Source organism: Jaculus jaculus, chromosome 19, assembly GCF_020740685.1.
Source record: "Jaculus jaculus isolate mJacJac1 chromosome 19, mJacJac1.mat.Y.cur, whole genome shotgun sequence".
Classification (NCBI taxonomy): Eukaryota; Metazoa; Chordata; class Mammalia; order Rodentia; family Dipodidae; genus Jaculus; species Jaculus jaculus.
The window spans coordinates 11,017,958-11,045,025 of NC_059120.1; the positions used below are offsets into that span (position 1 = coordinate 11,017,958).

Consider the following 27,068-nt stretch of genomic DNA (forward strand, 5'->3'; position numbering starts at 1 on the left):
TGGGTGTGAACACTTGCACCTCCCCTTTCCTCTGACCCCCCATTATGTGGGTGTGAATGCTTGCTCCTCCCCTTTCCTCTGACCCCCCCATTATGTGGGTGTGAACACTTGCACCTTCCCTTTCCTCTGACCCCCCATTATGTGGGTGTGAATGCTTGCTCCTCCCCTTTCCTCTGACCTCCCATTATGTGGGTGTGAACACTTGCACCTCCCCTTTCCTCTGACCCCCCATTATGTGGGTGTGAACACTTGCACCTCCCCTTTCCTCTGACCCCCCATTATGTGGGTGTGAACACTTACCCGTCCCCTTTCCTCTGACCCCCCATTATGTGGGTGTGAACACTTGCACCTCCCCTTTCCTCTGACCCCCCATTATGTGGGTGTGAACACTTGCCCGTCCCCTTTCCTCTGACCCCCCATTATGTGGGTGTGAACACTTGCACCTCCCCTTTCCTCTGACCCCCCCATTATGTGGGTGTGAACACTTGCACCTTCCCTTTCCTCTGACCCCCCATTATGTGGGTGTGAACACTTGCTCCTCCCCTTTCCTCTCACCCCCCATTATATGGGTGTGAAGCACTTTGCCCCGTACCCCTTTCCTCTGACCCCCCATTAATGTGGGTGTGAACACTTGCACCTCCCCTTTCCTCTGACCCCCCCATTATGTGGGTGTGAACACTTGCACCTTCCCTTTCCTCTGACCCCCCCATTATGTGGGTGTGAACACTTGCTCCTCCCCTTTCCTCTGACCCCCCATTATATGGGTGTGAACACTTGCTCCTCCCCTTTCCTCTGACCCCCCATTATGTGGGTGTGAATGCTTGCTCCTCCCCTTTGCTCTGACCCCCCATTATGTGGGTGTGAACACTTGCACCTTCCCTTTCCTCTGACCCCCCATTATGTGGGTGTGAGCACTTGCTCCTCCCTTTCCTCTGCTTCCTGACCACTCTTCCCCACTGCTGCTTCTCCATCGTCCTGCCTGGAAACCTCTCCTCAATACTTTAAGCCAAAAATAAACCCTTCTCTTCCTATGTTGCTTCTGCTCACTTTTTTGTTCAGAGCAATGAGAGGTAACTGCTGTAGATGTAAGTCACTTTTCATTTCCTAATAGTCTTTTTGATCGGTAAGGCTTAAGTAATTTTTGTGAATAGAAATTTTGCATTATTTTGCATGAAAAAATTTTATTTTCCTAGGACTTGTTATATTTATAGACATAAGGACTAAAATAGCCTAACATTTGTTTGTGTCCTCATTCTTTTTACACTCTTATCTAAACTTGGAACATGGCCATAATGTCTTACATGACTGAAACAGATTGATTTTTTTTTCTTCTTTGTGGTTGCTCCTTTAACCTTTAGTTTAACCTCATAGCATGACCTACCCACATCATATGTGACCCAAGTAGAAGTGTTCTAGTGGCAGGACTGTGGGACTCCCCAGTCTTCTGCACTGCGGAGTTAAGGGCACCGTGTCAAAGTACGGCCTGTTGAATTGTGAGTGAATGCACCCCCATACCATCCGTATGGTCACCGTGGCTGTTCCTTCATCAGAGAGGCCCCAAGCCTGGAGAGGTGGCTCAGGGGTCGAGGTCCTTGCCTGCAAAGCCTAATAACCCAGGTTGGATTCCCCAGTACCCACTTCAACTCAGATGCGCAAAAGTAAACATGTGCTTCTGCAGTTTGTTGCAGTGACTAGGGACCCTGGTGCACCCATTCTCTTTCCCTCTGTCTCCCTTCCTCCTGTTCTCTCTCCTTGTAAATAAATAAAATATATTCTTAAAGATAGTCCCTTCAATCCTCCACTCCAAGAAACTGTTGATCTGCCTCCCCTCTCTGCAGATTTTTTCCCTAGACTTTTGCTTGCATAGCATCATGTTTGCAGTTGCTTTGTGCTGAGTCACTTTGAGATTTGTTCATAGAGAACCCCAGTAGTTCCGTGCTTGGTGCTTCAGTGTCCTTCCGTTGTAAGCACACACTCCTGTTTGCATATCCCTTCCTAGTACGCATATTTGGACACGGCCCACTTTTGTTGCTTATATTTTCCCGTTAGTCTTCCACAGTGATGAGTGACCCAGAATTCAACATCATTTCCAATATTCACGTGATTTTTCTTTTGTTTTTTTTTTTAATCTGTTTTGGTGGTTTATATCTGTGTCTCATGTGTATGATTGCTAAGTAACCAGTGTTTACTTTGATGAATTAAAACAGGGTTGCCATATGTAGTCCAGGTTGATCTCAAACTGGCCAGCCTCCTGCCTCCACTGCCTGAGTGCTGGAAATAAAAGTGTGTGCCACCGTGCCCAGTTATTAGTTTTTGCCTATATCTTGCATGTGTTTGTTGCTTATTCACATGACTTTTTTGTTTGTTTGTTTCTTTGTTGGTTGTGTTTTTAAAACAGGGTCTCACCCTAGCCCATGCTGACATGAAACTCACTGTGTAACCTAGGCTGGCCTCCAACTCACAGAACTCCTCCTGCCTTGACCTCCCGAGTGCTGGGATTAAAGAAAGTCACTATGTTAGGTATCACATTATAAAGTGTGCTCATTTCTCTTGCTATAGTTCAGTTGCTTTTTATTGATGAGTTATAAGGATTATTTATATATTCTTGGCTTAAGTCTTTTTCCAGGAATATATATTCTGAATGTTTTCTTTTCTTTCTTTCTTTTTCTTTTTATTTAATTGTCTTATTACTTTGGGACTGACTCGCAGAAGTTTCTAATCTTGATTAAATACAGACTCCCATTGCCTGCTTAGAGCAGCCGCCAATCCAGTTTCATTGGGCTTCTCCCCATTTTTGCCATCTCAAACAAACCAGTATGCCACATTTTTTATGCATACAATATTCTGTTAAAAGAAAAAAAAATCATATTAAAAATGAACAAAAGAAGTTCAAAAGGTAACTGTGCATGTTTAAATTTTAGAAACTTTTATTTGTTTTTGTGTTTGATTTTCGAAGTAGGGTCTCTCTTTAGTCCAGGCTGACCTGGAATTCACTATGGAGTCTCAGGCTGGCTTGGAACTCCTGGCCATCCTCCTACCTCTGCCTCTCCAGTCCTGGGATTAAAGGTGTACTCTACCATGCCCAGCTAAGAAACTGTTGATATTTACTTGAATAAGGCTACAATTAAGCCCAGGTAAAATACATTATTGGGCATGTTGGTTGAGTCTCTTTTAATTAGTAGTCTGCATATCTTTCAAAACAGTTTTACTTTGCTGGAGAAATGGGGTGGTTGGCAGATCTTGAAGCATTCCCACCCCCAGCACGTCATTAGACTATTTTTAAGTATTAATTAAATTGAGAGGCTTGATCAGGCCAGGTTAATATCTTTCTCCCATCCTCCAAGAACTTTGCGTTACATAACATCACGAGGCACCTACGTTCAGTCTTCTTTCCCTCTTCCATTCAGATTCATTAGAAGGTTTCATTGTGGTAATTGTCCACCCATTGTCAACCTTCTGCTCATTTATTTTCTGAATGGGCATAGTAGATTGCATGAATTTCATCTGTCACTCTTGACTTAGTTCTATTGCATCTAGGAAAAATAATTAATCCACCCGAGTCAGTTCACAACAACAAAGGTTTATTCTTCCTTCCGCAGCATAGCCAGGGAGACTGCGCTGGCCACAGCCTCCTGTCTTCCCTGTTCCTCCATATTGCTTTTCTCTCTGGGTCCTGGGCTGTCAGGACAGCCCTGCCCAGCACGGGGCTCTTCCCCTGTCAGAGGCCACCGTTCTTAGGGGATCAGGCTGTGAAGTGCCCTTCACATCACTGCAGCCAGCACTCCCGCTTATCTGAAAAAATAAAATAAAAATCGAGAGACAGAGAAATGTATTAAAATTCTGCCGACCTTAGTGACAGCAAGACCTGCTCTGAGTCTGTCCTGTGAGCCAAGCAAATGCATGGCCAGAAGTCTACCCAGCAGGTTGTATGATTTTAAGCGTACCAGAGGCGTGGAGACTGGCATGAATGCCTGTGATCAGCCACCAGCTGAATTACACAGGGGAGTTTTACATGTTCACTTCCACTACACAGACACATACACACACATACACACACACACACACACACACACACACACACACACACACACACGAGGGGGGGGGGGAGAGAACGAGGCTGGAGAGATGGCTTAGGAGCTAGAGACTACTCTTTTTGGATGATTAAAGACAACTGGCCTAAACGTTCTATGCATCTTTTCTAGACATAAATAACTACAACCTAAAAGAAAAAAAAAAAATTGAGTGATACAGTTCCCGGCATTGACTTACTAATTAATGCCAAATTCTTTTCTTTGTTTTACCATTTTATGTTCTCCCTAGTCTCACCCACCATCACGACCTTTATTATGGACACAGATTTTGTTAATCTAATCAGTTTGGATTGTCACATTACTGTTTTAATTTGCAGTTCCCCTGATTATGAAATGCTTTTGATGATTTTTAATGCATTCATTTGCCTAGTTTCCTCCTTGGTGAATTCAATGGCCTTAATATTTTCCCATTTTTTTTAATTTCTTTATGTTTTTCTATGCCTGTTTGGGCACTAATTCTCTAAGGATTAGTTTAAAAATACTGTGCTTTCTTTTTAACTTTAAATTATCATTTGACATCATAATAAAGCCAAATTTATCCATCTCTCAGCATCAGGCATATGTACCTTAAGAAATTTTCCTTTTGGCTTTCTGCTTAAGAAAAAAAATTTTTTTCTACTTCAATTTTCTAAGGATGTTGCTCTTGCTTTGTGAGTAATAACCCTTTGTGATTTTCCATTTGTCTTTTAGCCAATCAAAAGTTGGTGTTTTTTTTTATTGTGATATTCTGTGGCAGAGGCAACTAATTTGATTTCTTTCCCTATGAACAATCAGTTCTTTGTGCGCCTTTGTTGGTGCATAATCTCTGCCTTTCCCTGGTGGCTTGAAATGATATCTCTATCATTTATCAAGTTTCCGCGTGTGTCAGCCTGTCACCAGCCCCCTCCCCCCTTTGTCTTGTGTTGTGTTGTTTTCAATAATCCAAATATCTCTTGAGCCTCTTAACCTTTCTCCATGAGGAATTGTTTCTGCTACTTTTTGGTATATCTCATGCGTTTGAATTTTAAAATAATTTGTCACATTTCTTCACATTCTTTCTCCTCCACTCCATCCTCTGTTACACACACACTTTGGAATTTTTTATTAGCATTGGACTATAATCATAGATGGATTTAATTATTATATTTGTTTGAGAGAGAAAAAGAGGTATAGTGGGAATGGGCATGCCAGGGCCTCTAGCCTCTGCAAATGATATCTGGACTTATGGGCCACCTTGTGCATCTGGCTTTACTTGGGTACTGGGGAATTGAACCTGGATTCTTAGGCTTTGCAGGCAAGCACCTCAACCACTGAGCCGTCTCTCAAGCCTGCATAGATTGATTTTGAATGCACTATCATCTTAGTTCATTTCACTAAATACAACCATTATGTAATTATCTATTTGTTATGTTTACCATAAATGCGTGCTATTTCGTTGCATTCATTATACTTCCCATTTGTTTTCCTTGAAATATTTTATTTATTATGTCCTAGAACAGTGATACAGGAGAGAGACAGGGATCATTCTGACTTTAAAAGAAATGCTTCAGTACTCCACGGGTTTTAAAGAAATAACTTTTGACAATAAAACACTTATATGCTCAAGGAGCTTTTATATATTTACATATATATATATATGTACACACATATATACACACACACACACACATATATATATGCACATACACACACATACATAAAAACACACACACACATATATATATATATATTAGATGAGTGTCTAAATTTACTGAGGTCTTTCATTTTTACTTTTAAGTATTTTACTTACTCATTTGAGAGAGAGGAAAGAGGGAGGTAGAGACAGAGAATGGGTATTGCAGCGCCTCTGGCCCTCCAGACAAACTCCAGACACATGTGTCACCGTGTGTATCTGGCTTTATGTGGGTACCAGGGAATGGAACCTGGGTCCTTTGGTTTTGCAGGCCAACCCTTAACTGCTAAGCCATCTCTCCAGCCCACTAATATTTTTCTAATCCATTGAATTATAATGATGTGTTTTCTGACATAGTAATTTCTGTATATCTTTTGTGAGTTAAAATTAATTTGTTTAGGAAGTTGTATTTAAAGTGCATATTTTATTAAATACCTTTTTCTCATCACTTTGATGAATGAGAAAATTGTATTATTTCTTGCCTAGTATTGTTGTGTGCATGATAATTAAGTACATGTGTAATAAACCAGCATACAGATTTTCTTTTTTTTTTTTGAGAAGGTAATCTTGAAGCTTGTGTTTTAAACTAAATATTTGAACTATGAGTTGATACTGATTGTTGGGCATAAACTATTGGAGTTTTATAATTTCAGTCAGTTCTAATGAAATTTTCCTTCATCTTTTGCGCATTGTTGGATGTTCCACATTTATTGTCATAAATTTGGTTACTGCATTCTCATTGCTTGGACATCTTTTCTAAATTCTGTACTTTTTAAAATCCAGAGAGATTTTCCTTTTTTTTACAACCATATTTCTTACAAACATTAAGGTGTAAATATTAAGAATTAATTCCTTATTAGTTGTTTATCTATGAAACATTTAAATGCTTCGTGAGAACTCCAAGTAATTTTTTTTAACCTTGCCTGTTTTAAAGGAATAATTAATACCTATAGTCCATTTCAGTGTGAGGAAACCATGTTTGTATATTTGAGGTATATAGACATATTTGCACACATGCTTTTTATTTCATTTGCTTTGTGTTATTTTCAAAACTGGGTTTTAAGCAGCCCAGCCCCAGGCTGTACTGGACTGTGTAGCTCAGGGTGACCCTAAACTCCTGATTGTCCCACAGCCCGCTCTCAAGTGCTGGATCACAGCCATGGGTCACCACACTAGTTTTTTTTTTTTTTCTTTTCTTTTCTTTTTTGGTTTGGAGATATATTTTTTATCCCCCTTCCCCCATCCTTGCCTACATATGAAACCTGATATGAGAACGGAATCTTCCACCTGCACCCGCTTAAGCTTCCCAAACCCAAAGACAAAATATCCAGTTTCTGCAGCTGAGAGAATTCCAGGAGTGACATGAGTGTCATTATCAAGTGGTATTTTAGTGATTTTGAAATGTGGTTGCATACTTATAGGAATCTCTGAATGCAGTGTTTTCATATTTACAACTAAATCTGCATGTACTTTGACAAAACAAACCTGCCAAAGACACAAGAAATACCATGCAAGTTACAAGATAATGACCCCAGTTTTGTACCAAGCAATGGAGTAGGTGAACCCACATCTGTGCTTTTTTTTTCTTTTTTTTTTTTTTCTTGAGGTAGAGTCTCACTCTAGCCCAGGATGATCTGGAATTCACTATGGAGTCTCAGGGTGGCTTTGAACTCACAGCAATCCTCCTACCTCTCTGCCTCCTGAGTGCTGAGATTAAAGGTGTGCACCACCACACCCAGTTTATGTCTGTGCATTTTAAACACATAAGTGCTTATCCAGCATAGGAATAGTTAGACACAAGAGAGGGTGAAAACCACAGGGAAAAAACTTGGCCCATATTGTTTTTAATTGTTTTGAAGAATGAAACATTTAAATTCAAATATCTGAACTTCATGAACTTTTTGGATCTTTTCCCTAATCTCCTCAATTAAATGACATTATATTTACCAGCATATGATAGTTAACTTTAAGAGAAATGACACTTTCCTTTATTTAAAAATTCAGTGGATACTGATATATTGTGATCTTTGTAATGAACAGCAAATGGGAAAAATGTCAAGGACAGCTACTGCTAATATGGTTGAAAGAGTTAAAAGGTATTGACACTGTGGACAAGGTCACAATCTGATGTATTCACTCATTCTCCTCATCACTTTTCAGTTTTGCTATGTGTTTTGAATATCTAATGTCTGTATGACTTTTTTCTCTAAAGTCTAATAGTATATATATAATCTAGGTTTTGTATATCATGTGGTCTCACCTGCAAAATACTTAATTGGCTTAGTATCACTAAGCAACCATAGGCAATATCTAAACCTGCCTATATGGCAGTGTTTCAATAAAACTTTATTTATAAAAATACATGGGCCACAAATCCTGATATAATGGTTCACATAGCATCCTCCATCTACTTTGCTGATTTCACTGTATCTAGAAATTATGTGAATAAAGACATTCAGATTTTTCACTTCATGCTTAGTTTTGCTATTGTCAACTCATGATAACTGAAAACTTATTAATATAAGACCCCAAAAAGTAGTAAAAAAAAAAAAAATCAGGTAGACAAAAGGAAAGCAATAGTATCCACAAGATCGTCGAGTGTCTCTTTGCGGTTTAATTTCAAGAACGCCCCAGTCACTCGCCTTTGTATTTGTCTCATGCAGTTCTGGAAGTCGCTGTTCTCAGCACAGAAGGGCAGGTCCAAGACTTTAAATTTCCTCTGGGCATCAAGGGAGCGGGCAGCTCAATCCAGCTTTCAGCCAACACCGTCAAGCAGAACAGCAGGAATGGTAAGACGGGACAGCCTTTAAAAACGACTTCCTTTTTCTTTTCTCTTTTCTCCCTCATCATATTCTTTCTCTCTCTCTCTTTTTTTTTTTGTTATTAATTTATTTGCAAACAGAGAGAGAGAGAGAGAGAGAGAGAGAGAGAGAGCAAGCCTGCAAGCGAGCTCACCTGGGCCTCTTGCCACTGCAAGCAAACTCCAGGTGCTTGAACTGCTCTGTGCCTCTGGCTTTCTGTAGGTGCTGGATAACCAACCAAACCCTAGCTGGCAAGCTTCGCAAACAAGCAATCTTTAACCATTGAGCCATTTCCCCAACCCTTCCTTCCCTTCCTTTTTTCTTTCATAATTATTCACTTGAACCTCTTCCCCTAAGCTGGGAATTTACTCTACCAGGCTTAGCATTTAAAAGTATATTTGGTGTAATGGCCTACTCTTTCCCAATAAATGCAATCAAGATAAAGGTTCCATTGGGCTTTTCCATGTTACTCTTATTTTATTGCTTGTTCTTTTATTCCTGAGCGTATCTGTTGTAAGTCCTGTGGTGGTTTTTAACATGCCTAGGGCTCGCGAAGCTGGTATTCATCATTTACCGGAGTCTGGGACAGTTCCTTAGCACAGAAAACGCCACCATCAAGCTGGGCGCCGACGTCATTGGCCGCAACAGCACCATTGCGGTGAACTCTCACGTCATCTCCGTCTCCATCAATAAGGAGTCCAGCCGTGTGTACCTGACGGACCCTGTGATTTTCACCCTGCCGCACATCGACGTAAGTCAGCGCGCGCTAATGAAGTCACGGCAGGTCGAAGCTGTGGAGAGAAACGAGAGCAAAACTGACACGTCGCGGCTGTGGGGAAGGAAGGGGGGAGCGGGGACGGAGAAAAGACCTTTCCATTTGAATTTTAAATGTTGGACTAGGTCAGAGACACAAGTTTATTTAAGTCTGTGAACATAAAATTAAATGAGCCTGGTTCAGTGATTATTAGAACTTAAGTGTATTCTTAATGAAAGCTAATTCAGTAATCAACAGGAAAATGTAAATGACTCTAATTTGTTTTCGAATGAAAATTAACTCTTACCTTAGCAGCAGGAGAGCTGACTGTTCCTTCTCAAGAATCTGCCTGCTTACTGCAGCAAGTCAATTTTTACAAATGCCAGCTATGCTGATCGCCTTTTGCACAACTATTAACCAGTATTGTGCTTAAAAAATACAGGATAGAGGAGTTATGACTGCTCTGTAGTTACGTAAAATATAGGATAGTACTTAAGTAACAGTGGCACGTGAGAAGATTGGCTGCTCTAAGTGAATGAGTAACCAACCGGGCACCCAAAATGGACAGAACCACAGTGTATGGATGTGGTCCTTACCTGGTATCTGCCTCATTTGATTGTTTCTCCAGAGCCTCACAGTACCAACTGATTCAGTTATATCTCATGTGTCAAGTGACCAAAAATGGCCCCAAATCAAAACTGGATGTTTTAAGTTACTTGCTCTTTACAATTTTTCCTCAGGACAAGTTCATATCCTCAATCTTGTCAGAAAGGGGAAAAAATGATCCTAATGTGGCATCAGTATGGGAAATCATAAGATGGAACTTGCAGTCATTTACTCCGGTAACTCTGAGTACACATTAGAGTGTTTCAGACTATGAAGCCCCTTTTGGCTAACTATCTGCCATGTATAAAACCTATTCCACCATGTTGCTGATGAAAAACTTCATAGGCCAAAACATGCAAAGTTTAATCTAAATTACCTTTTCCACATATTAAACAATCGTGGCTGCCATCTTTGAGTGCCAAATCCTCATTTTATCTTGTCATTTTATTTCCCAGCCTGACAATTATTTCAATGCAAACTGCTCCTTCTGGAATTACTCAGAGAGAACCATGATGGGGTACTGGTCGACCCAGGGCTGCAAGCTGCTTGACACAAATAAGACTCGTACAACGTGTGCGTGCAGCCACCTAACCAATTTTGCTATCCTCATGGCCCACAGGGAAATTGCAGTAAGTGTTTGCACTTCTAATTAGTGACAAAGAAAGACCTTAGAGATTTAAAACAGCTTGTATAATAGTCCATCTTTGGGTGCTTATCGTAACGAAAAAGCAAATAAAGTAATGTGGATTTCTAATTGTTTTTAACCTGTCCATGTACTTATGGGAGAGAGAAAATACCCTGGTGCCACATGACTGTCCCCAAAACCGCGTGGTCCAGTATCGCCACACGCAGCTTAGCTGTTCCTCCGCCCACTTTGGGAAAGTGTTTTCAGAGGGAACCAATGATTTGGAAGCTCGGCATGGTGGTGCAAGCCTTTAATCGAGTACTGGGATGTAGAGATAGGAGGATCACCATGAGTTTGAGACCGACCTGGGACTACAGAGTGCATTCCAGGTCAGCCTGGGCTAGAGTGAGACCCTGCCCCAGACAAACAAACAAAAAGGAACAGCAGTAAGTCATACCAGAGACAAAGGCTGTAGTGAGTTAGTCACCTGCCCTTCCAGTCTGGAATCTGGGAATCTCATTTTACAGCATGCACAATAAGGTTCTCAAGCTTTTTGTACACTATGGAGACTTCAGAAAGTCAGAACAGCATCTTGGATGTATCTTGACACTTCTTAGGATTAAAGAGAATGCGATAAGATAATAAAAGAATATTGGAAAGTTCTAGCAGGGGACTAGGGCTGGAGCTCAGTAGTCGTGCTCACCAAGTGTGGCGGTTTTGGTTTGGGTCTCGCCTCCAGCACTGCACCCAGGACATGAAGTGAAAATTAGCTTATATGTAATCTACGAGCTCATTAAAACAGCTGGTATTTTTAGGCATCACTAAGTGTTCTTTAGACTTTAATGTAAACATTTTTTACCTGTTTTTGAAAGTAATGCTTTTGATTGTTATTTTAAAATAAACAGGGCTCTTGCATTATTTTCTGAGTAAAATCTTTCTCTTTTAGAGCATTGCTTAAGAGATAAATACATTAAGGTGATTTTATTTGAGCCCTGTTTGGACATTCATGAATATTATTCTCTTTTTTTCACTTGTTTTTCAAGTTAAGGTCTCACTGTGGCCCAGGCTGACCTGGAATTCACTGTGTAGTCTCAGGGTGGCCTTGAACTCAAGGTGAACCTCCTACATCTGCCTCCCCAGTGCTGGGATTAAAGGCATGCACCACCATGCCCAGCAGTTCTTTAGGCCGCACTATTAAAAGTTATGCTATCTGTAAGCGCTCTTCTGCGCTGGTTGCTGTGGGCTAGGGATGCCAATGTTCTCTGTCTCTTTGATTTCCAGTACAAAGATGGGGTTCACGAACTGCTTCTGACTGTCATCACCTGGGTGGGGATCGTCGTCTCGCTTGTCTGCCTGGCGATCTGCATCTTCACCTTCTGTTTCTTCCGTGGGCTGCAGAGTGACCGGAACACCATTCACAAGAACCTCTGCATCAATCTTTTCATTGCTGAATTTATTTTTCTAATAGGAATTGACAAGACGAAATACACGGTAAGGACCCCCAGTGTCCACTGAACTTGGGGCTCTGAAAATTGTGCCTATAGGTATGAAGACAGGAGACTGGTACTAATGTTTGGCTTGTTACTTGATGCAACTGACATGGCGCTATCGAAAGATAATTCATATGTGAAAAGACAGCTTGGTCAGTAATGTTATGATGAATGTATTCGTTCTGTGTATTAAAGGTATGGGTGCATTTTTTCTGACCTGCTATGAAATTTGAATAGGAGCCAATAATGTTTTGAAAGTTCCTACATTGCTTACACAGGCAGTATGTATGAGCAGTGTTCCTTTCTCCATATTTCGAGCTATTTATCCATCATTGTGTGGTCTCCATGTCAGATACAACACAAGTTAGTTCATTCACCGCCCAAAAGGAATATACTGCATCATTAGAGCAAGGTCATTTGTCATGAAAGCAAACTTAAACTGCTTCTGCAAAAATATATACAGATAACACTAGACATAACTCTCCTCAAACTCTGACATCAGATCATCCCCAGGTGGACTTTAATAGTCTAGATGGGTAGTTTGAGAAGAGAAATGCGGGATGTGTTTTCCTAGATAATGTTTAATTTCACTACAATAGTTATGCCTTACTGTGATGCACTCCAATGCACTAGGCATGATGCCCTTTCAACATGGTATGCTATATTTTGTAGTATTTTTAACTCATATTCATCTATGAGAAAATGTATTTGGAGGAAACAGCAGCTTCCCTCTACTGGATGACGTATTTTAAAAGCTGAGGGTTTGGAGCGGGTCCCCACGTTCACGTCGGCCTCCACGGTTGTCCTTCCCGCAGATCGCGTGCCCGGTTTTCGCGGGGCTCCTGCACTTCTTCTTTCTGGCGGCGTTTGCGTGGATGTGCCTAGAAGGTGTCCAGCTCTATTTGATGTTAGTGGAAGTTTTCGAAAGCGAATATTCGAGGAAGAAATATTACTACGTTGCTGGGTACTTGTTCCCTGCCACGGTGGTCGGCGTCTCAGCCGCTATTGACTACAAGAGCTATGGAACAGAAAAGGCGTAAGTAATTGCAAGAGACCTGAGTGTTTTTCAAGTGAATAATTTTTTCAAGCCTGTTAGCTGTCAGCAAGGGTCCCCGACAGACTAAAATAGCATCTGAAAGCTTTATTGGTAAGAGAGTGGGCATGCCGTGCACAAATTACAATCAAGGCTTCTGTAATTTTCTGGGTTCAGAGGATTTGTACTCTAGCGGGGCAGATTGTAAATTATGGACTTTCTTTTTAACACAAAAGCTTGACCTGAAACAAATTGAAAAAAAAAAAGTAAATAACTTTTTGGCCTTAGAAAGATATTAAGTAAGAATTCTTCTGAACTTCCAGCATCTGACAGGCTTAACTACCCAGAGTCTTAAGCTAATGGTTCATTAGCTCTCTCTGCGCAGCCGACCCATAGCCCGTCTCCCTTGGCACGGGGACAGTGGCGGGTTCCATCCCATATGTTTTTTTTTTTTTTTCTCTGATAACAGCCTAGCAGGCAGTTTAAAAAGATTAAAATATGTTATCGTCCCTCATTTCTAAAATGACAGATATTTGCAGAAAGTAACCGGAGGTAAACACAGCCATGTTTCTCGGGGTTTTATCTGCTGGAGGCACAACTTTGCCTTCCAATTCTGTGTATTTCTTTTTTCCTTTGATAAAATTAGTTATTGTGAAGATTTTTTTTTTAATTTAGTGAAAAAAAACCCTTTTCACTACAGATGATGAAAGACCAGTGAGAAAAATTCGGATTCAGTAGTCCGTGAAAAGGGGGTCACTATAGTAACATTCTATCTCAATAAGCATATGCATATTTTACTCAAAACTGTGTATGCTTTATGGTTTGATTTTTTTTCTACTATCCATCCATTCCTAATGGAGGTATTATATTTATACTGTGTTGTTTGGGTACAAAAAAATATTATCAGAATAGTCTTTTTGTTATGTTGCATACAAGTACACACTTTAATTCACAAAGACCTGGAGGATAAATTTGGGCAAAGCCAGGTAGAATCGCACAGTGAGGCAGCTTGGGATCAGGTCTATGCGCTAAGGAGCGAGGTGGGACTGGCTGCTTTTCCTACCTAAACAGAGCTGGCGAGCTTCGACTAGAGTTGAAACCTAGAATGAAAACCTGCAGCTTGAAGTTACATGGCGGTTTTTGTTTGTTTGTTTGTTTATTAAGTGAGCACCACCTTAAAATGGTTAAGATTCTTCTCGTCCATAAGTAATGAATTCTCAAAGGGAAATGGAAAGATACATGGCTCATTTGGTAGATTCTCTGTGCTATTTTTGTTTATTTGCTTTTTTCTTTTTGAAGGGTCAGGGATGTGGTTTAATGCCCTTTCTTTTTTATATGATATATATTATATTTTATGTAATATAATATATTTGAGAGTGAGGGAGAGAGAGAGAGACAGAGACTGGGGATGCCAAGGCCTCGGCCACTGCAAACAACCCCCAGACACATGTGCCACCTTGTGTACATGGATTTATGTGGGAACTGGGGAATTGAACTTGAGTCCTTAGGCTTTGCAGGCAAGTACCTCCTCTGTATCGGAGCCATCTCTCCAGCCCTTAATGCTGCTCTTACACTCTCATCTCTTCATGACAGTTGCTGGCTTCATGTGGATAACTACTTCATATGGAGTTTCATTGGCCCTGTTACCTTCATTATTCTGGTAAGTAGATTCATTTTTCCCTGTCACTTTACCTACTACTTTAACCCTGTAACTCCAACAAAGACAAGTCATTTTGTTTGGTAATTATCTGTGCATTTGAAGATTAGTAAGTGTGTCTATCTTACAGGTAACATTATGTGATCTATTTAAACTGTAACATTATTAGGAATCTATAAACACTTAGTAGTTCACAATTTCTGAAAGCATTTCTCTTCGAAAACCACCATTTCCGTTTTCTAGTTCAGTATGTTGAAATGTATCACAGCTGTGTTGATGTATGTTTGGGTCTTTTAGAAATTCAAATGAATACCACCTTCACTTTTGTCTTAATTCCACCTAGAACTTTTCAATGGATGTTCATGCCATAAATGCCTTGACAGCATAAATGGTTTTAAAGCTTGATTAATGAAGGAATATTAAATGAATTTTTAAATCACTAAACATAAAATAACATTTCTAAGACGTAAAATGGCAAGTAAACATATTGGCTTTTTAAGGGACTTTATTTGTATTTTTAAATTTTATGTTATCTGCACTCATATTCTAAATATAGTTGAGATGTAAATGAACAGCAAAGAAGACAGGATTCTCGCACTTACAAGTCTTGCCCAGGTGCACTACTTTGTTGGCAGTGGGTGTTATTAGCCATTGTAAGGTTGAAAAAAAAAAGCATAAACAAGTTTCAATATTACCTATGGCTACTTTCCATATCACTTTGATTGTCTGCTAAAGATCTTACTCTTTGTTTTTCAAGAACTTAACTTGAGCTTTTTAGGATATTTTACTGTTAACTGGTATCTCATAAAATTGAGAATAAAACTTAGTTCTTGTAGGAAGGTTAAATATCTCAGAGGTTGTATGCATTTTGTCACTCCACTTATTTCACACAATTATGCTACCAGAGCCAGATGAAACGATGCGGTGCATGCCTGTGTGGATCAGACCACTGAAACATGCGGGTAGCATGTTCTGAGGAAGGTCATTGCTCACTGAGATGACCCAACCCAGCGACTACCCCGTTTTCACTATGAGTTTGTATTTCTTTGTTCATCTATAGTTTACCCTGCATGGGTTGACAAGTGTCTGACGTGCCGAGTTAAAATTCTTGAAGACAGTGACCGCCTTTTCTCTCCAGCTTATTGACCAAACACGTTTACACTTTGAAAACACAAAAACTGCTTTAAGGATGTTTGGTCTATAAAAATATCATGTGCTGACTTCTGTCTCATTTCAATTATGAGTAAAGATTAGTACTGACTTGAAATAATAAAACACATTTCACTTGACAAAAGGAGTTATGTTAACATATGATCAGCTTTGAGTAAGAAAAGAATGACAGGCATTTTATTAAATGGGCCATTTATAATGAGGTGCCACTATTATTTATTAGTCTTTTATGCTTCCTATCTTTGACCGTTCTTTCAGGTTGAGCTATGAGGGGCTTTTTGTCATAGTGTTCCCAACTGAAGAGCAAACAAAAGAAGGCCAGCAGGTCTCAATCACAGTCCAGAGCTCCCTGGAATTCTTCCACAATTGCTTAATTGTCAGAACCCACAGAGAGACTGAGTGGTACAGAAGTGCGAAACAGTATCTAATAATAATACAATGTCCAACGCCAACGTTAAAATATGACTGGACAGCAAGCATGTTGAAGGAATATTTTTGTAACAAATTATATTTATTGATATCCATAGAAAACATAGTTTTACATCTCTGACTTCTCTAATTTAAAAGCATTTAGCTTAGTAGTTGTATTAAATAGGTATGCCTTTTTAATAAGAATATTCTATAAGGAAAAGTAATCTGCTCAAGGAGATAAAACTTCCTCCTCATGGGGTTCTATAGAATGTCTTGCCTACAGGCACTGAACTTATTATATCTATGAGAGCTGGGCTGGTGTATAATGAGCGGGGAAACCATTAGTATGCCTGAAATGGTTTAATGAAAGCTTGGATCATGACGCGTCAGGAGCTGTTCTTATCATTTGGACAGCTCCATCTGCATCATTAATAATTAATTCAGTTCAGTAAGAGTTCAGCTCACACACTCATTTAGAAGTCTTCTTCAGAGAACACCTCTCCGGCTGCTTGTCCAGGGAGAAATCGGTTTCTGCTTGGCTAACAGCTGAGATCTGGAGAAACAAGGACAGTTCGAGATGTGCGTTTGCCAGGTAGCAAAAGCTCCAGGGAGGACCAAAAAAGGGTCAGAGCATGTGCAGTTCAGCTAGGTGACTGCAGAGTGGCGTTTCTGTGCCTCTGTCTCATCATATCCATGTCAGCATGGCAAGCCATGCAATGAATTTTAAGCTGCGAAGCTCAGATGGATGAGACTCACTGGAGCACGTTGATAGTTACGAGGCCAACTGTTCTCTGATCTGGGGAAGAAACCCTTTTCTCGTTAGAGCTAGTTTGTGTCTTTCTGTTTCACAGTAGAGACAGTCTTTAACTCTGTCCTTTTGTCAAATCAGCCAAAAATTATTCAAGTAATATATGCAGTTTGGGGGTAGGTGACAGGTGTGACATTGGTCATTGAGAAAGAAAGGTTGACCCAGTTCGGTCATTTATTTATTTATTTATTTTGTGTTTTTTTGAGGTTGGGTTTCACTCTAGCCCAGGCTGACCTGGAATTCACTGTGGAGTCTCAGGGTGGCCTCAAGCGCTTGGTGATCCTCCTATCTCTGCCTCCTGAGTGCTGGGATTAAAGGCGTGTGCCACCACGCCCCATTTACTATTTTTAGCTGAGTCAGTCCCCCCCCCTCCCCCCAGGGCTGGAGGGATGGCTTAACAGTTAACGTTCAATTCCCCAGGACCCACGTAGGCCAGATGGGTCTCTTTCCCTCTTTCTATCTCTTAGTAAATACAATAAATAAAAATTATGACTTTATTTTCCCTCTGGATCTTCTTTCTCTCACCCTTTTGTATAGAGTTCTCTTAAGAGATGAACACCTCTCCATGCAGGCTGTATACACGCACCCTTCAGCCCACAGCGCGGGGTGAATGCACGGGTAATTCCCAGATGCATGGCTTCATTTTCAAAACAGTTAGCTGTTGGGTTGGCATAGATTTCTAAAATAGTCCCAGCAGCCACTCTTTATTGGTGACTTTGGTGACGGCTTGAGTAACCACGTGTTTCTGGCAGGGAGGGCCTTACTGTCTATGGCTATAGCACACAGTACTTTCCCTTCTCAATGTCAGTCTTTGAACATCTCCCCAGAATAAATGTGTAACAAAAGTGCCACTCAAAATACATATGTAACTTAAATAACCTACAAATCATATGTATCAATGAAGTTTTAATTTTTAAATGAGTTTGAGAAAAAGAAAGCTTACAAATTACAAACTTACAAATTAAACATTTGCCCTTTTCTGGTTTTAGAATAATGCCTTGTATTTTTATAATAACTTTGCTTTAAAATAATGGAACTTTGTCCTATGAAAGACATTATTGCCTCATTATTTTTGTTTTCAAGTCGCTTTTCAGAAGCTAAATTAGTGTATGATTTAAGTATGACTTTCCCAAAAATATGTTCACTAGCAATCATTAGTACTTTCAGTTTCTTTAAATTAGAAAATTCATAGATACTTGCAACACTATTTGAGTACAAAAATCCTTCTGGCATATATGATCACCTCTGTGGCATTTTTAGTTGTCTTTAAATAAAGAAACTCTCTTTTCAACCTTCTTAAAACATTCTATGTTAAATGTGGCAGAAAAAATATCTTTTGAAAATTCTATTTTTCATAGTTTCATTTGAGATTTCTGAATTTGTGTGATATTAGCTATGCAAACATATAACCAACATAAACAGGTTTGAACAAGTCACAACAAACTTGTCAAGCTTCCAACTTGCACCGTGAGAAGTGTGGGTCCTGTGTTTGATTGTGGCATGGTAGAGTTTTTGCCCAGGGAAGAGAACGTCAGTTAAGTCCAACAGATCCGTGGGTTGGAAGTCATTTGAAGACACCTGTCTCCTTCAGGATTTCTTTGAGACAGTATTTTATATACTTGTCACCTGACACTCAACACAGCATACCTTTGTTTGGTTTAAAGGACTGACTTTCACATCAGAGCAGACCAGTTAGTGGTACTTGGCAATGCGGTGGGCTGGGAAGCCTGGCTGTAGCATATTGAATCTGAGACATGGTGTTTACTGGGTCATCTCTGACAGTACATATCACAATAATTGGTAAATGTGTCATCCAAGGGCTGCCTGCTTCATCTGGAAGTAGAGTGATAGCTAGTTTTTCCCCCTGGAATTGCTGGAATTTCCCAATCTGTCTATTCGACATAAGGAAAGTGAACATCCAACACACACACACACACACACACACACACACACACACACACACACACACGATGTCCCAAACCTCAGTGAAGCCAAGTGTGGTGGTGTACACCTTTAGTACCAGCACTCCGGAGGATGGGATCCCTGTGAGTTTGAGGCCAGCCCGGGACTACAGAGTGAGTTCCATGTCAGGTAGGGTAAGGCCCTACCTCCAAAACCAGCTCACTGGAGGATGACCCGCTCGGAACCTTTCCTGTTCTGTGGAGCTCCGCCTTCTCCCCATCTCCTAAGCGCTAAAACACTCTTTCTAAATGTCAAAGAAAAAATCTCAATGGAATAGAGGGATCAAAAAAGTTATGTAACAGTCTGTTTATTTTAATATTAGTTTTATTTGTTTGAGAGGGAGGGAGAGAGAGAGAAAGAAAAAATGGGCGTGTCAGGGCCTCCAGCCTCTGCAAACAAAACTCAGATGCATTCATCTGGCTTACGTGGGTCCTAGGGAGGGAGTGAGACCTGGGTCCTTTGGCCTTAGCCGCTAAGCCATCGCTGCAGCCCACACTGTCTGTTTTGTAAAGAGTAAAAGAGGTTTTCTGTGGCACACTCAACTTAACTAGTCTTCAGGCTCAACTAGAAATAAATATGTTTATCTTACTTAAGCCTTATTTGTTTGCGGGTAAATTTTGTTTTGTTCCCGTATTATTGGAAAATGCTTTCATTCTCAGAATAAATCACTTTTTACCCAGTTTTATTCATTGAAAAATATTTGTTCCATCGAGCTCATCCACAACAATTTAACATTTTCTACTTATTTTCTTTCTCAGAATATGTCGTATACCCATATTTATCATATTTTTATAATTTATGAGTAGCGGATAACTAATAACTCTTCTGGAATGTAATGCTATTAATATTTTGTTTGTGGGGTGATGAGAATATTTAAAATCTTTAGAAAATAATAATACAAAATTATGAACACATGAATTTTAGCAAATTACAGAAAGGCTGGGGAAAATCACCCCTAGATCTAGAAGGTTGGAATGAAAGAAGTAAATGCGTTCATCAGGACATTCAAAATGCAGGGAAAGGGCTCGCGAGATGGCTTAGCGGTTAAATGCTTGCTTGTGAAGCCTAAGGACCCCAGTTCAAGGCTCGATTCCCCAGGACCCACGTTAGCCAGATGCACAAGGGGCTACACGTGTGTGGAGTTCATTTGCAGTGGCTGGAGACCCTGGCATGCCCCCCCCCCTGTCTCTCTCTCTCTGTCTGTCTCTCTCTCTCTCTCTCTGCCTCTTTTTTTCTCTGTCACTCTCAAATAAATAAATAAAAATTTTAAAAAATGCAGGGAGAGAATTTAAAGATTTCAACTCAGTTTAGAACGCAGGTCGCCTGGCCTAAGTGCGGTCATCTACTCACTGGTCTTGGTTTGCTTGCATTTAAAATACCGATAGTGGCCTGTCGCATGCTCTCCCAGCCTCCACATGCACTGAGATCAAATTTAGGTCTGGGGCTCTCTGGGGAAGTCTTCCATTCTCCAGGGCTACTAGTCGATGCTACTGCTGCATAACACTTAAAATTAGTAATATTGTTGGTTTTGCCTTTTTGGAAAAAAAACTAGAGAACTTCCTTAAAAATGTAATTAATGTTTCTGGAGTTCTAATGTCTCACAGGCAGAGTTCGTATTGCAGGTATTCAAAGTATAATAAGCATAAGCTTATGGAGAGCTGGCTCATCAATAAAATACGTGTTGGGTGAAATATTTGATGTGACAACATGTTTGTTTTGTTTTGTTTTGTTTTTTGAGGTAGGGTCTCACTCTAGCCCAGGCTGACCTGGAATTCACTATGTAGTCTCAGGACGGCCTCGAACTCAGGGCGATCCTCCTACCTCTGACTCCCGGGTGCTGGGATTAAAGGCGTGCGCCACCACGCCTGCCTCAAAATTAAGCACTTTAAAACAAACACTCCCTGTTCTTCTTAAGTAATTAACATAGAAGGGCAGAATGCCTGCCAACATTTGCAAGTTAGGCCCATTAACCTCATTTTATCCAAGAGGAAATTCTACATCTAAGAGAAATAATAAGGCACACTAGACAAAATGATAAACAATTGAGATTAAAGCATTTGCTCTGTGCCCAAGCTCATCATTAGGAAGGACTTGGGAATTCTAATATATTGCCCTATATAATGTTCCCTAATTATAAAATTAGAAGTTATGATGAATGAGAACAGAAATGCTATCATTTGATCATGGGCGTTATGACTCAGTGGAAAGAATCATGTGACTGTGACAGAATCCTTCCCCATGTGCTGCAGGGTCTTTACCAAACCCGCCATGTGGTCTAGTACTCTCTAAGTAATGCAAAGTCCTTGGACAATTGGTTTTTGACTAAAATAAAGAATGAATGAATGAATGAATGGGCGAACGAATGAATTTGTTAAGTGCAGGACAGTCTAGCTTGGTTCTGTTTTCAAAGCACAAACACGGGCCCACTCCCCTCCTGTGTCCCCCTCATCCAAAGCCGACGCTGACCTCTGGCCTTGTCCATCCTCTGAATCACCCAGCTGACCCTTGGAAATCCCAGGCCTCCAGCGTCAAATTCCAACCTCCCCGGCTCCCCTTTGTTTGGCCCTGGGTTCTCTGGCCAGATGAGGGCTTAGTAGGACTGAAAGCCACCTTTTGTCCGACTTCTCTGAGGAACGAACAATAGCGCCCAGACATGGGAAGAAGGGGGCTGAGGCCTGCTGACAGTTAAATGGACGTACACTTAGCTGTCCACCTTCATTCATGTTTGTAATGAGTGCATTCTTGTGTTTTATTTCATGTGTGTCCTCGCTGTTACTTCAGCCAGAGGTGGTAGAAATGCTTGTCCATCTCCTTTCACCAGTCACAAGCCAGACTTGGATTCTCACCAGGTCTAACGGCTCCAAACCCAACCATTCCTCCACCATAAGCTTTTCCATTCCCCTGTGTTTTCTGCCAGTCTGTCCAGTGGGTCCCTTCAGTGGCTTTTAGGCCTTGGAGTACATCTAACTAAAGAAACCAATTTAGGTTTTCTAATTTATTTAATCATTACCACATGATACTGATTTAAGGAGGTCACAGCTTCCTATTAGAGAGTCGATCACACCTAGGCCAGTATGGTTTTTACGTAGACTGCGCTTGATCTGCTGCGTGTTTAATGTGAAACGGCCCTGGGTGTACGCCCTTTCCCCGTGTTGTTGACGCCGCACTGTGTGGACTCATTAGGCAGATTTTCACGTGTCTCCTCTTCTTCAAACATAATGATCTAATTCTCCTCTGTTCATCAAAACAGCTAAACATTATTTTCCTGGTGATCACGTTGTGCAAAATGGTGAAACATTCCAACACTCTGAAACCAGATTCTAGCAGGTTGGAAAACATTAAGTAAGTATTTTGTGTTTTTATTCTTGTACTCTGCAAGCGAAGTAAAGGCATTCTCTACAGGGGAGACGGGTGCTTCTGCCCTTGTCCACTGTAGAAATGATTCAGTATGATGTCACGGTGATGACGATTGAACATCACTGTGACCATGTCACACACACAAGCCCAAAAGTGAGGTGATTTCTGACCATCTAGAATGAAGAAAATTGTTGCAGTGGCTTCTGGGAATTTTCCTGTCCCTGTAGCAATTGCAGTGGAATTTCAGTGCTTTTCAGAATGATGTCCCTGTTTGCATGGCTGATATGATTATAATAAGTTCATTTTCTCAAGTGACTTTTTTTTTTTCCACTTAAGGATTCTGGGCAGTTTCACCACCTAATCCTGTTTTCCTAGGAGAATTTACTCTATGGTTATCCCTATCTTGAAGATTATCTCTTGTTTTCATGCTAATTAAACAAATGTTTACTTTATCTCAGTGCTGAATAAAATAGACTATCAGTGAAAAATGCTATCTCTTTTAACCAAAAATAGGTAGTAGCTTATGGGCTCATTACATCACCTATGGAAACATTTTCAGTGTTATTTTAAAAATATGAGTCTTAATATAGAATCTGAGAAGGTATGAAGTTGTTTGTAATGGGATTACGAAAAAATGCTATTTTAATGTAAAACAATGGCAGATCTGCAGTAAGGGTAAATGTCTTTAAAGAAATTAGAAGGTTTTTGGGTAGGTTAGTGGCAGCCTCATTGCATGTTGCATGGTGAGAGAGAGCCAATTTTTAGCATCTCTCTCTTTTCTTCCTTTTCCTTTCTGTCTTCTCACCCACACCAGTAATTACCGTGTTTGTGATGGCTACTATAATGCGGACTTACCTGGGTAAGGTAGACCCCTACATTAACAAACTTATGGCATGATTTCTGTGTTTTACAAATCAGTATCATGAATTGCCCTTAATTTTTATAATTATTTTGAAATATCTGATTTGCTGTAGTATTCTTAAACTATAATATGCCCTTATTTTTTTTTAATTGCTTGCCACTGCATTTTGACTTTCTTAATTTTGAGCTAATTTATAAAATATATAAATGCTTTCTTATTACTTTCTATTTTAATTCTGTCTAATAATTTTGTTTCTCTTTTCTGCTTATAATGCTTTCTAGCTATGAAGATAATAAGCCATTTATCAAGTAAGATCATTAGTTAGACATGCGATGCAATGATTTGAACCCTTCTCATTCCGTCCTGTTTTCTACAATTCTTTTTTTCCTTAAGCTATTCATGATGAACTCTCTTTCAACTTATTTTTTTTGTTTTGTTTTGTTTTGAAGTTATTCTCATGTTTTTGATCTCATTCCAGCCGGGCTCCTTCATGCTTTGGTTATCAGCCTGCAGGTTCACCTCAGTCTGGTGTTTTAGAGCCTGGAGTGTAGGCGTTCAGTGACTTTCTGCCACCTAACCCTTGTGTGTCCCACATTATTAGTGTCATGAGTCTACCACAGGATTGAAAATGTAGACATAAACTAATTAAGGACTCCTTAATGCCTGTCACTAAAATGCACATGCAAAGATAATAAAGCCGTGGGGGATATTTCACGCTGTGTATTTTACTGTAGTTTTGATATCTGTCCATTCTGGAGGAAGGAAAGGTCATCCTTGTTGCTGTTTTTCACTGGAGGCTGCAGTCATAACTGCTGTGTTCTTTCTTAATCGATGAAAGGTCAAAGCCAAAATACTGTTGAATTTGAATGTGAACATACAGCTACCACAACTGATATGTTAAGACATAAGTGAGATGCGTCCTGTTCCTTCCTTGAACCTGTTCAAAAATGTTTCATTTTATTTTTTCAGGTCCTGGGTGCTTGGCGCATTTGCTCTTCTGTGTCTGCTTGGCCTCACCTGGTCTTTTGGGCTGCTTTTTGTTAATGAGGAGACTGTTGCGATGGCCTATCTCTTCACCATCTTTAACGCGTTCCAGGGAGTGTTCATTTTCATCTTCCACTGTGCTCTCCAGAAGAAAGTGAGTGCATGGGCAGACACCTGTCGGGGGTCAGCCGGGTTGTTCTTGGACTTGAAAATAATGGATATCACAGAGGTGATTTCATTTTCACTGACAGCTGGCATAGTAATAAAAGTGTCTTATATTAGTTACAAATTAAAATACCTATCTGGAAACTTAGACTTCCCATGTGAAATTGGATAATGTCAGTTCTCTGCCTCTCTCTCTCTCTCTCTCTCTCTCTTTAAATCTCTGTTTGGGTCAGTGATAAACTAGAGACCTAGGTGATAATTTCATCTTTGCTTATAGTGTGTGAAAAGGTTTATATACAGAATATGCAAGGTTAAACAGCATAACAAGGTGAAATTCATTCTCGCTCACTAATAGGCATGCAGTGGTCCAAAATGAAAATGAATACACGGATAAATGCCATTAATTTTTAAAGTGCCAGACATACAAAAGATTAATATTAATGTCGTCTTCAGAGTGATTTTGAAAGATCTAAAAGCCCAATAATTTAGTACCTCACATTGGATGATTTTTGTCCTGATTTCACGTATCTTCACTGAAGTCAGCCCAGATAATCAAAAATTAAAGATGAAAACCCAGAATATGTAGTAGAACTGAACCGGAGAGAATTGCCTGGCCTCTATTTAAGTTCGGAGGCTCCATGCCTTTCACAAGGTATCACCCTTTTCCCCGTCCGCATGGCTAATGTTATCTTTTTTATTCTGTCATTACTAGTTGGTCACTAACTTGAACAGAGAAATAGAAATGTGGAAGTGAAAACTATTATGTTTTCAGCCTGACAAGATGATCGTGTTGTTGCCTCCATCAGTTCTGAATAAGCTGTAATTTTGAGATAATGACAGTGGAATGTGCGAGGCTGACGGATAATGTACACTCGCAGCAATATAGGCATTAGGCAAAACCAACACCACAGGCTATTATTTGGATAAAATACCATTTTGATTGCCATTGTCTTGGTCATACAGCATTTCACAGCCGTTAATAGCCATTAAACATGTAGAAATTTTTCGTGAGGTATCTTGTGTTACTTAATAACAATGCACTCTTAGCTTTCCAAGCACTGTACCATGGATAATATTGGTAATTGCTGTTATTTCTATGTATGCTTTATGTAAATGGGCATACTATATAAAGCATACAGTCCCATATTCATAATTTCCAGGCTATTATGCCAAACATCTTTGACATCCAGCCTGGTCTTAGCCGAGAAGGGTGAGGTCATTATTTCTCAAGATAGCTGTGTGTTATTTGTTGACAAAGAGATTTTACGTTAACAACTACACTTTAAATGCTCCATGTTCCACTTGTGAACGTGTTCTCAATATTGTGTATTCTTAGTGGATACTGCCGGAGTACATTGTTAAGAGTATCACACAAAATGGTCAAGTTGAAGCCACAGTTCTTCATGCTACAATGAGCATATTTAAGCCCAGAAAAATGCTTTGAAAGCTCTGCTACAGTGCTATTTGTTCTAATAGGGACAACTAAATACAGCCAAGAAATCGAAAATGCAAGTGCACTTAAATTCCAAGGGTCATGCAATAATTTTGGCTTTCTCATTTTTCAGGGAATGAGTGTCAAGGTTATGGCCTTCACAGACAGCAAAATTGGCAGTGGGGGAGGGGGAAGTTTCAAGTGGTTTTTATAGTCTATTGGAAAAGAAAGTGTTTGTAGGCAATATCTTCTTGACTGTATTATACTTTTAAAGTCCATATCTGCCCTGCCAAAACATGTTTATCTGCCATTATAACTATACGCAATCCGACACCTTGCCCTCCCCCACTTCAGGGTCACCGTCACGGGTACTCAGGGCCCGTTGTCTCTCAGATGTTGGGGCTTCACTATTTAAAAGTTGTTGTAAACTTCTTTTCAGACTTGTATCTCTTTCTGTGCCCAAGCTTCATGGGGGAAGAGAAATTGCCTGGGTGACTGATGGAATGGAATTATAGAAATAATTCTTTTGTGTCCTGTTAGAGTAAGCTTAGGCTCCATTAAACATAGACATAGCAGAAAATAAGGAAAATATCCCCCCCCTAATTCCTGGAAAATTTATGAAAGCATTTTTTTCCTTTGTTCTTATTCCAAAAGAGTCTTGTCATTACAAAGACATCCACTGCAAGGTTGTGTGAGCCCAGGTTTACACAGTGCCCTACCTACAAGGACTAAGCTTACAAAACTTAAATGTACAAATTCCGGATTAGCTATGGGCAGCCCTAGCAAGGGAAATACCAAAATTTGGAGGAATTATTTTTCTTGGCATCAAGTGCAGAAATGAAATTACCAAGAGTACAGACAGAATAAATCTGTGTTGTGTCACTATCTAACGTAACATGTAGAACATCTCTGCCTGCTCTGCTCAATCTCAAAACTCTTTTATTTATGAGAGAGTGAGAGAGATGAGAAAGGCAGGAAGGAAGAGCACGCCAGGGTCTCTCCCCTCTGCAAATAAACTCCAGATGCATCTGCTACCATATGCAACTGGCTTATGTGGGTTCTGGGGAGTCAAACCTAGATCCCTAGGCTTTGCAAGCAAGTGCCTTAACCACAAAGCCATGTCTCCAGTCCCGAATTAAAAAAAAAAAAAAACATTTATTTATGGGGGGGGGGAGCTTTATTCAATCTTAAAGGTCCTACCACGGACCC

The 27,068-nt window shown here is 40.1% G+C and overlaps 1 protein-coding gene across 50 annotated transcripts in view; it reads left to right on the forward strand.

Moving 5' to 3' along the window:
• The window catches only part of Adgrl2 (adhesion G protein-coupled receptor L2), a 432,681-nt gene that overhangs the window by 397,853 nt on the left and 7,760 nt on the right, over window positions 1-27,068 (forward strand). For 31 of the 50 annotated variants that reach the window (XM_045138253.1, XM_045138260.1, XM_045138272.1 and 28 more), the window contains 10 exons: window positions 8,406-8,531; window positions 9,089-9,294; window positions 10,359-10,532; window positions 11,810-12,019; window positions 12,834-13,054; window positions 14,645-14,711; window positions 22,310-22,401; window positions 23,231-23,275; window positions 23,560-23,586; window positions 24,248-24,416. In XM_045138253.1, coding sequence (XP_044994188.1) covers window positions 8,406-8,531; window positions 9,089-9,294; window positions 10,359-10,532; window positions 11,810-12,019; window positions 12,834-13,054; window positions 14,645-14,711; window positions 22,310-22,401; window positions 23,231-23,275; window positions 23,560-23,586; window positions 24,248-24,416 — 1,337 coding nt within the window. The remainder of the gene's footprint in view (window positions 1-8,405; window positions 8,532-9,088; window positions 9,295-10,358; window positions 10,533-11,809; window positions 12,020-12,833; window positions 13,055-14,644; window positions 14,712-22,309; window positions 22,402-23,230; window positions 23,276-23,559; window positions 23,587-24,247; window positions 24,417-27,068) is intronic. The other 19 variants (XM_045138264.1, XM_045138266.1, XM_045138273.1 and 16 more) reach the window with 1 other exon arrangement.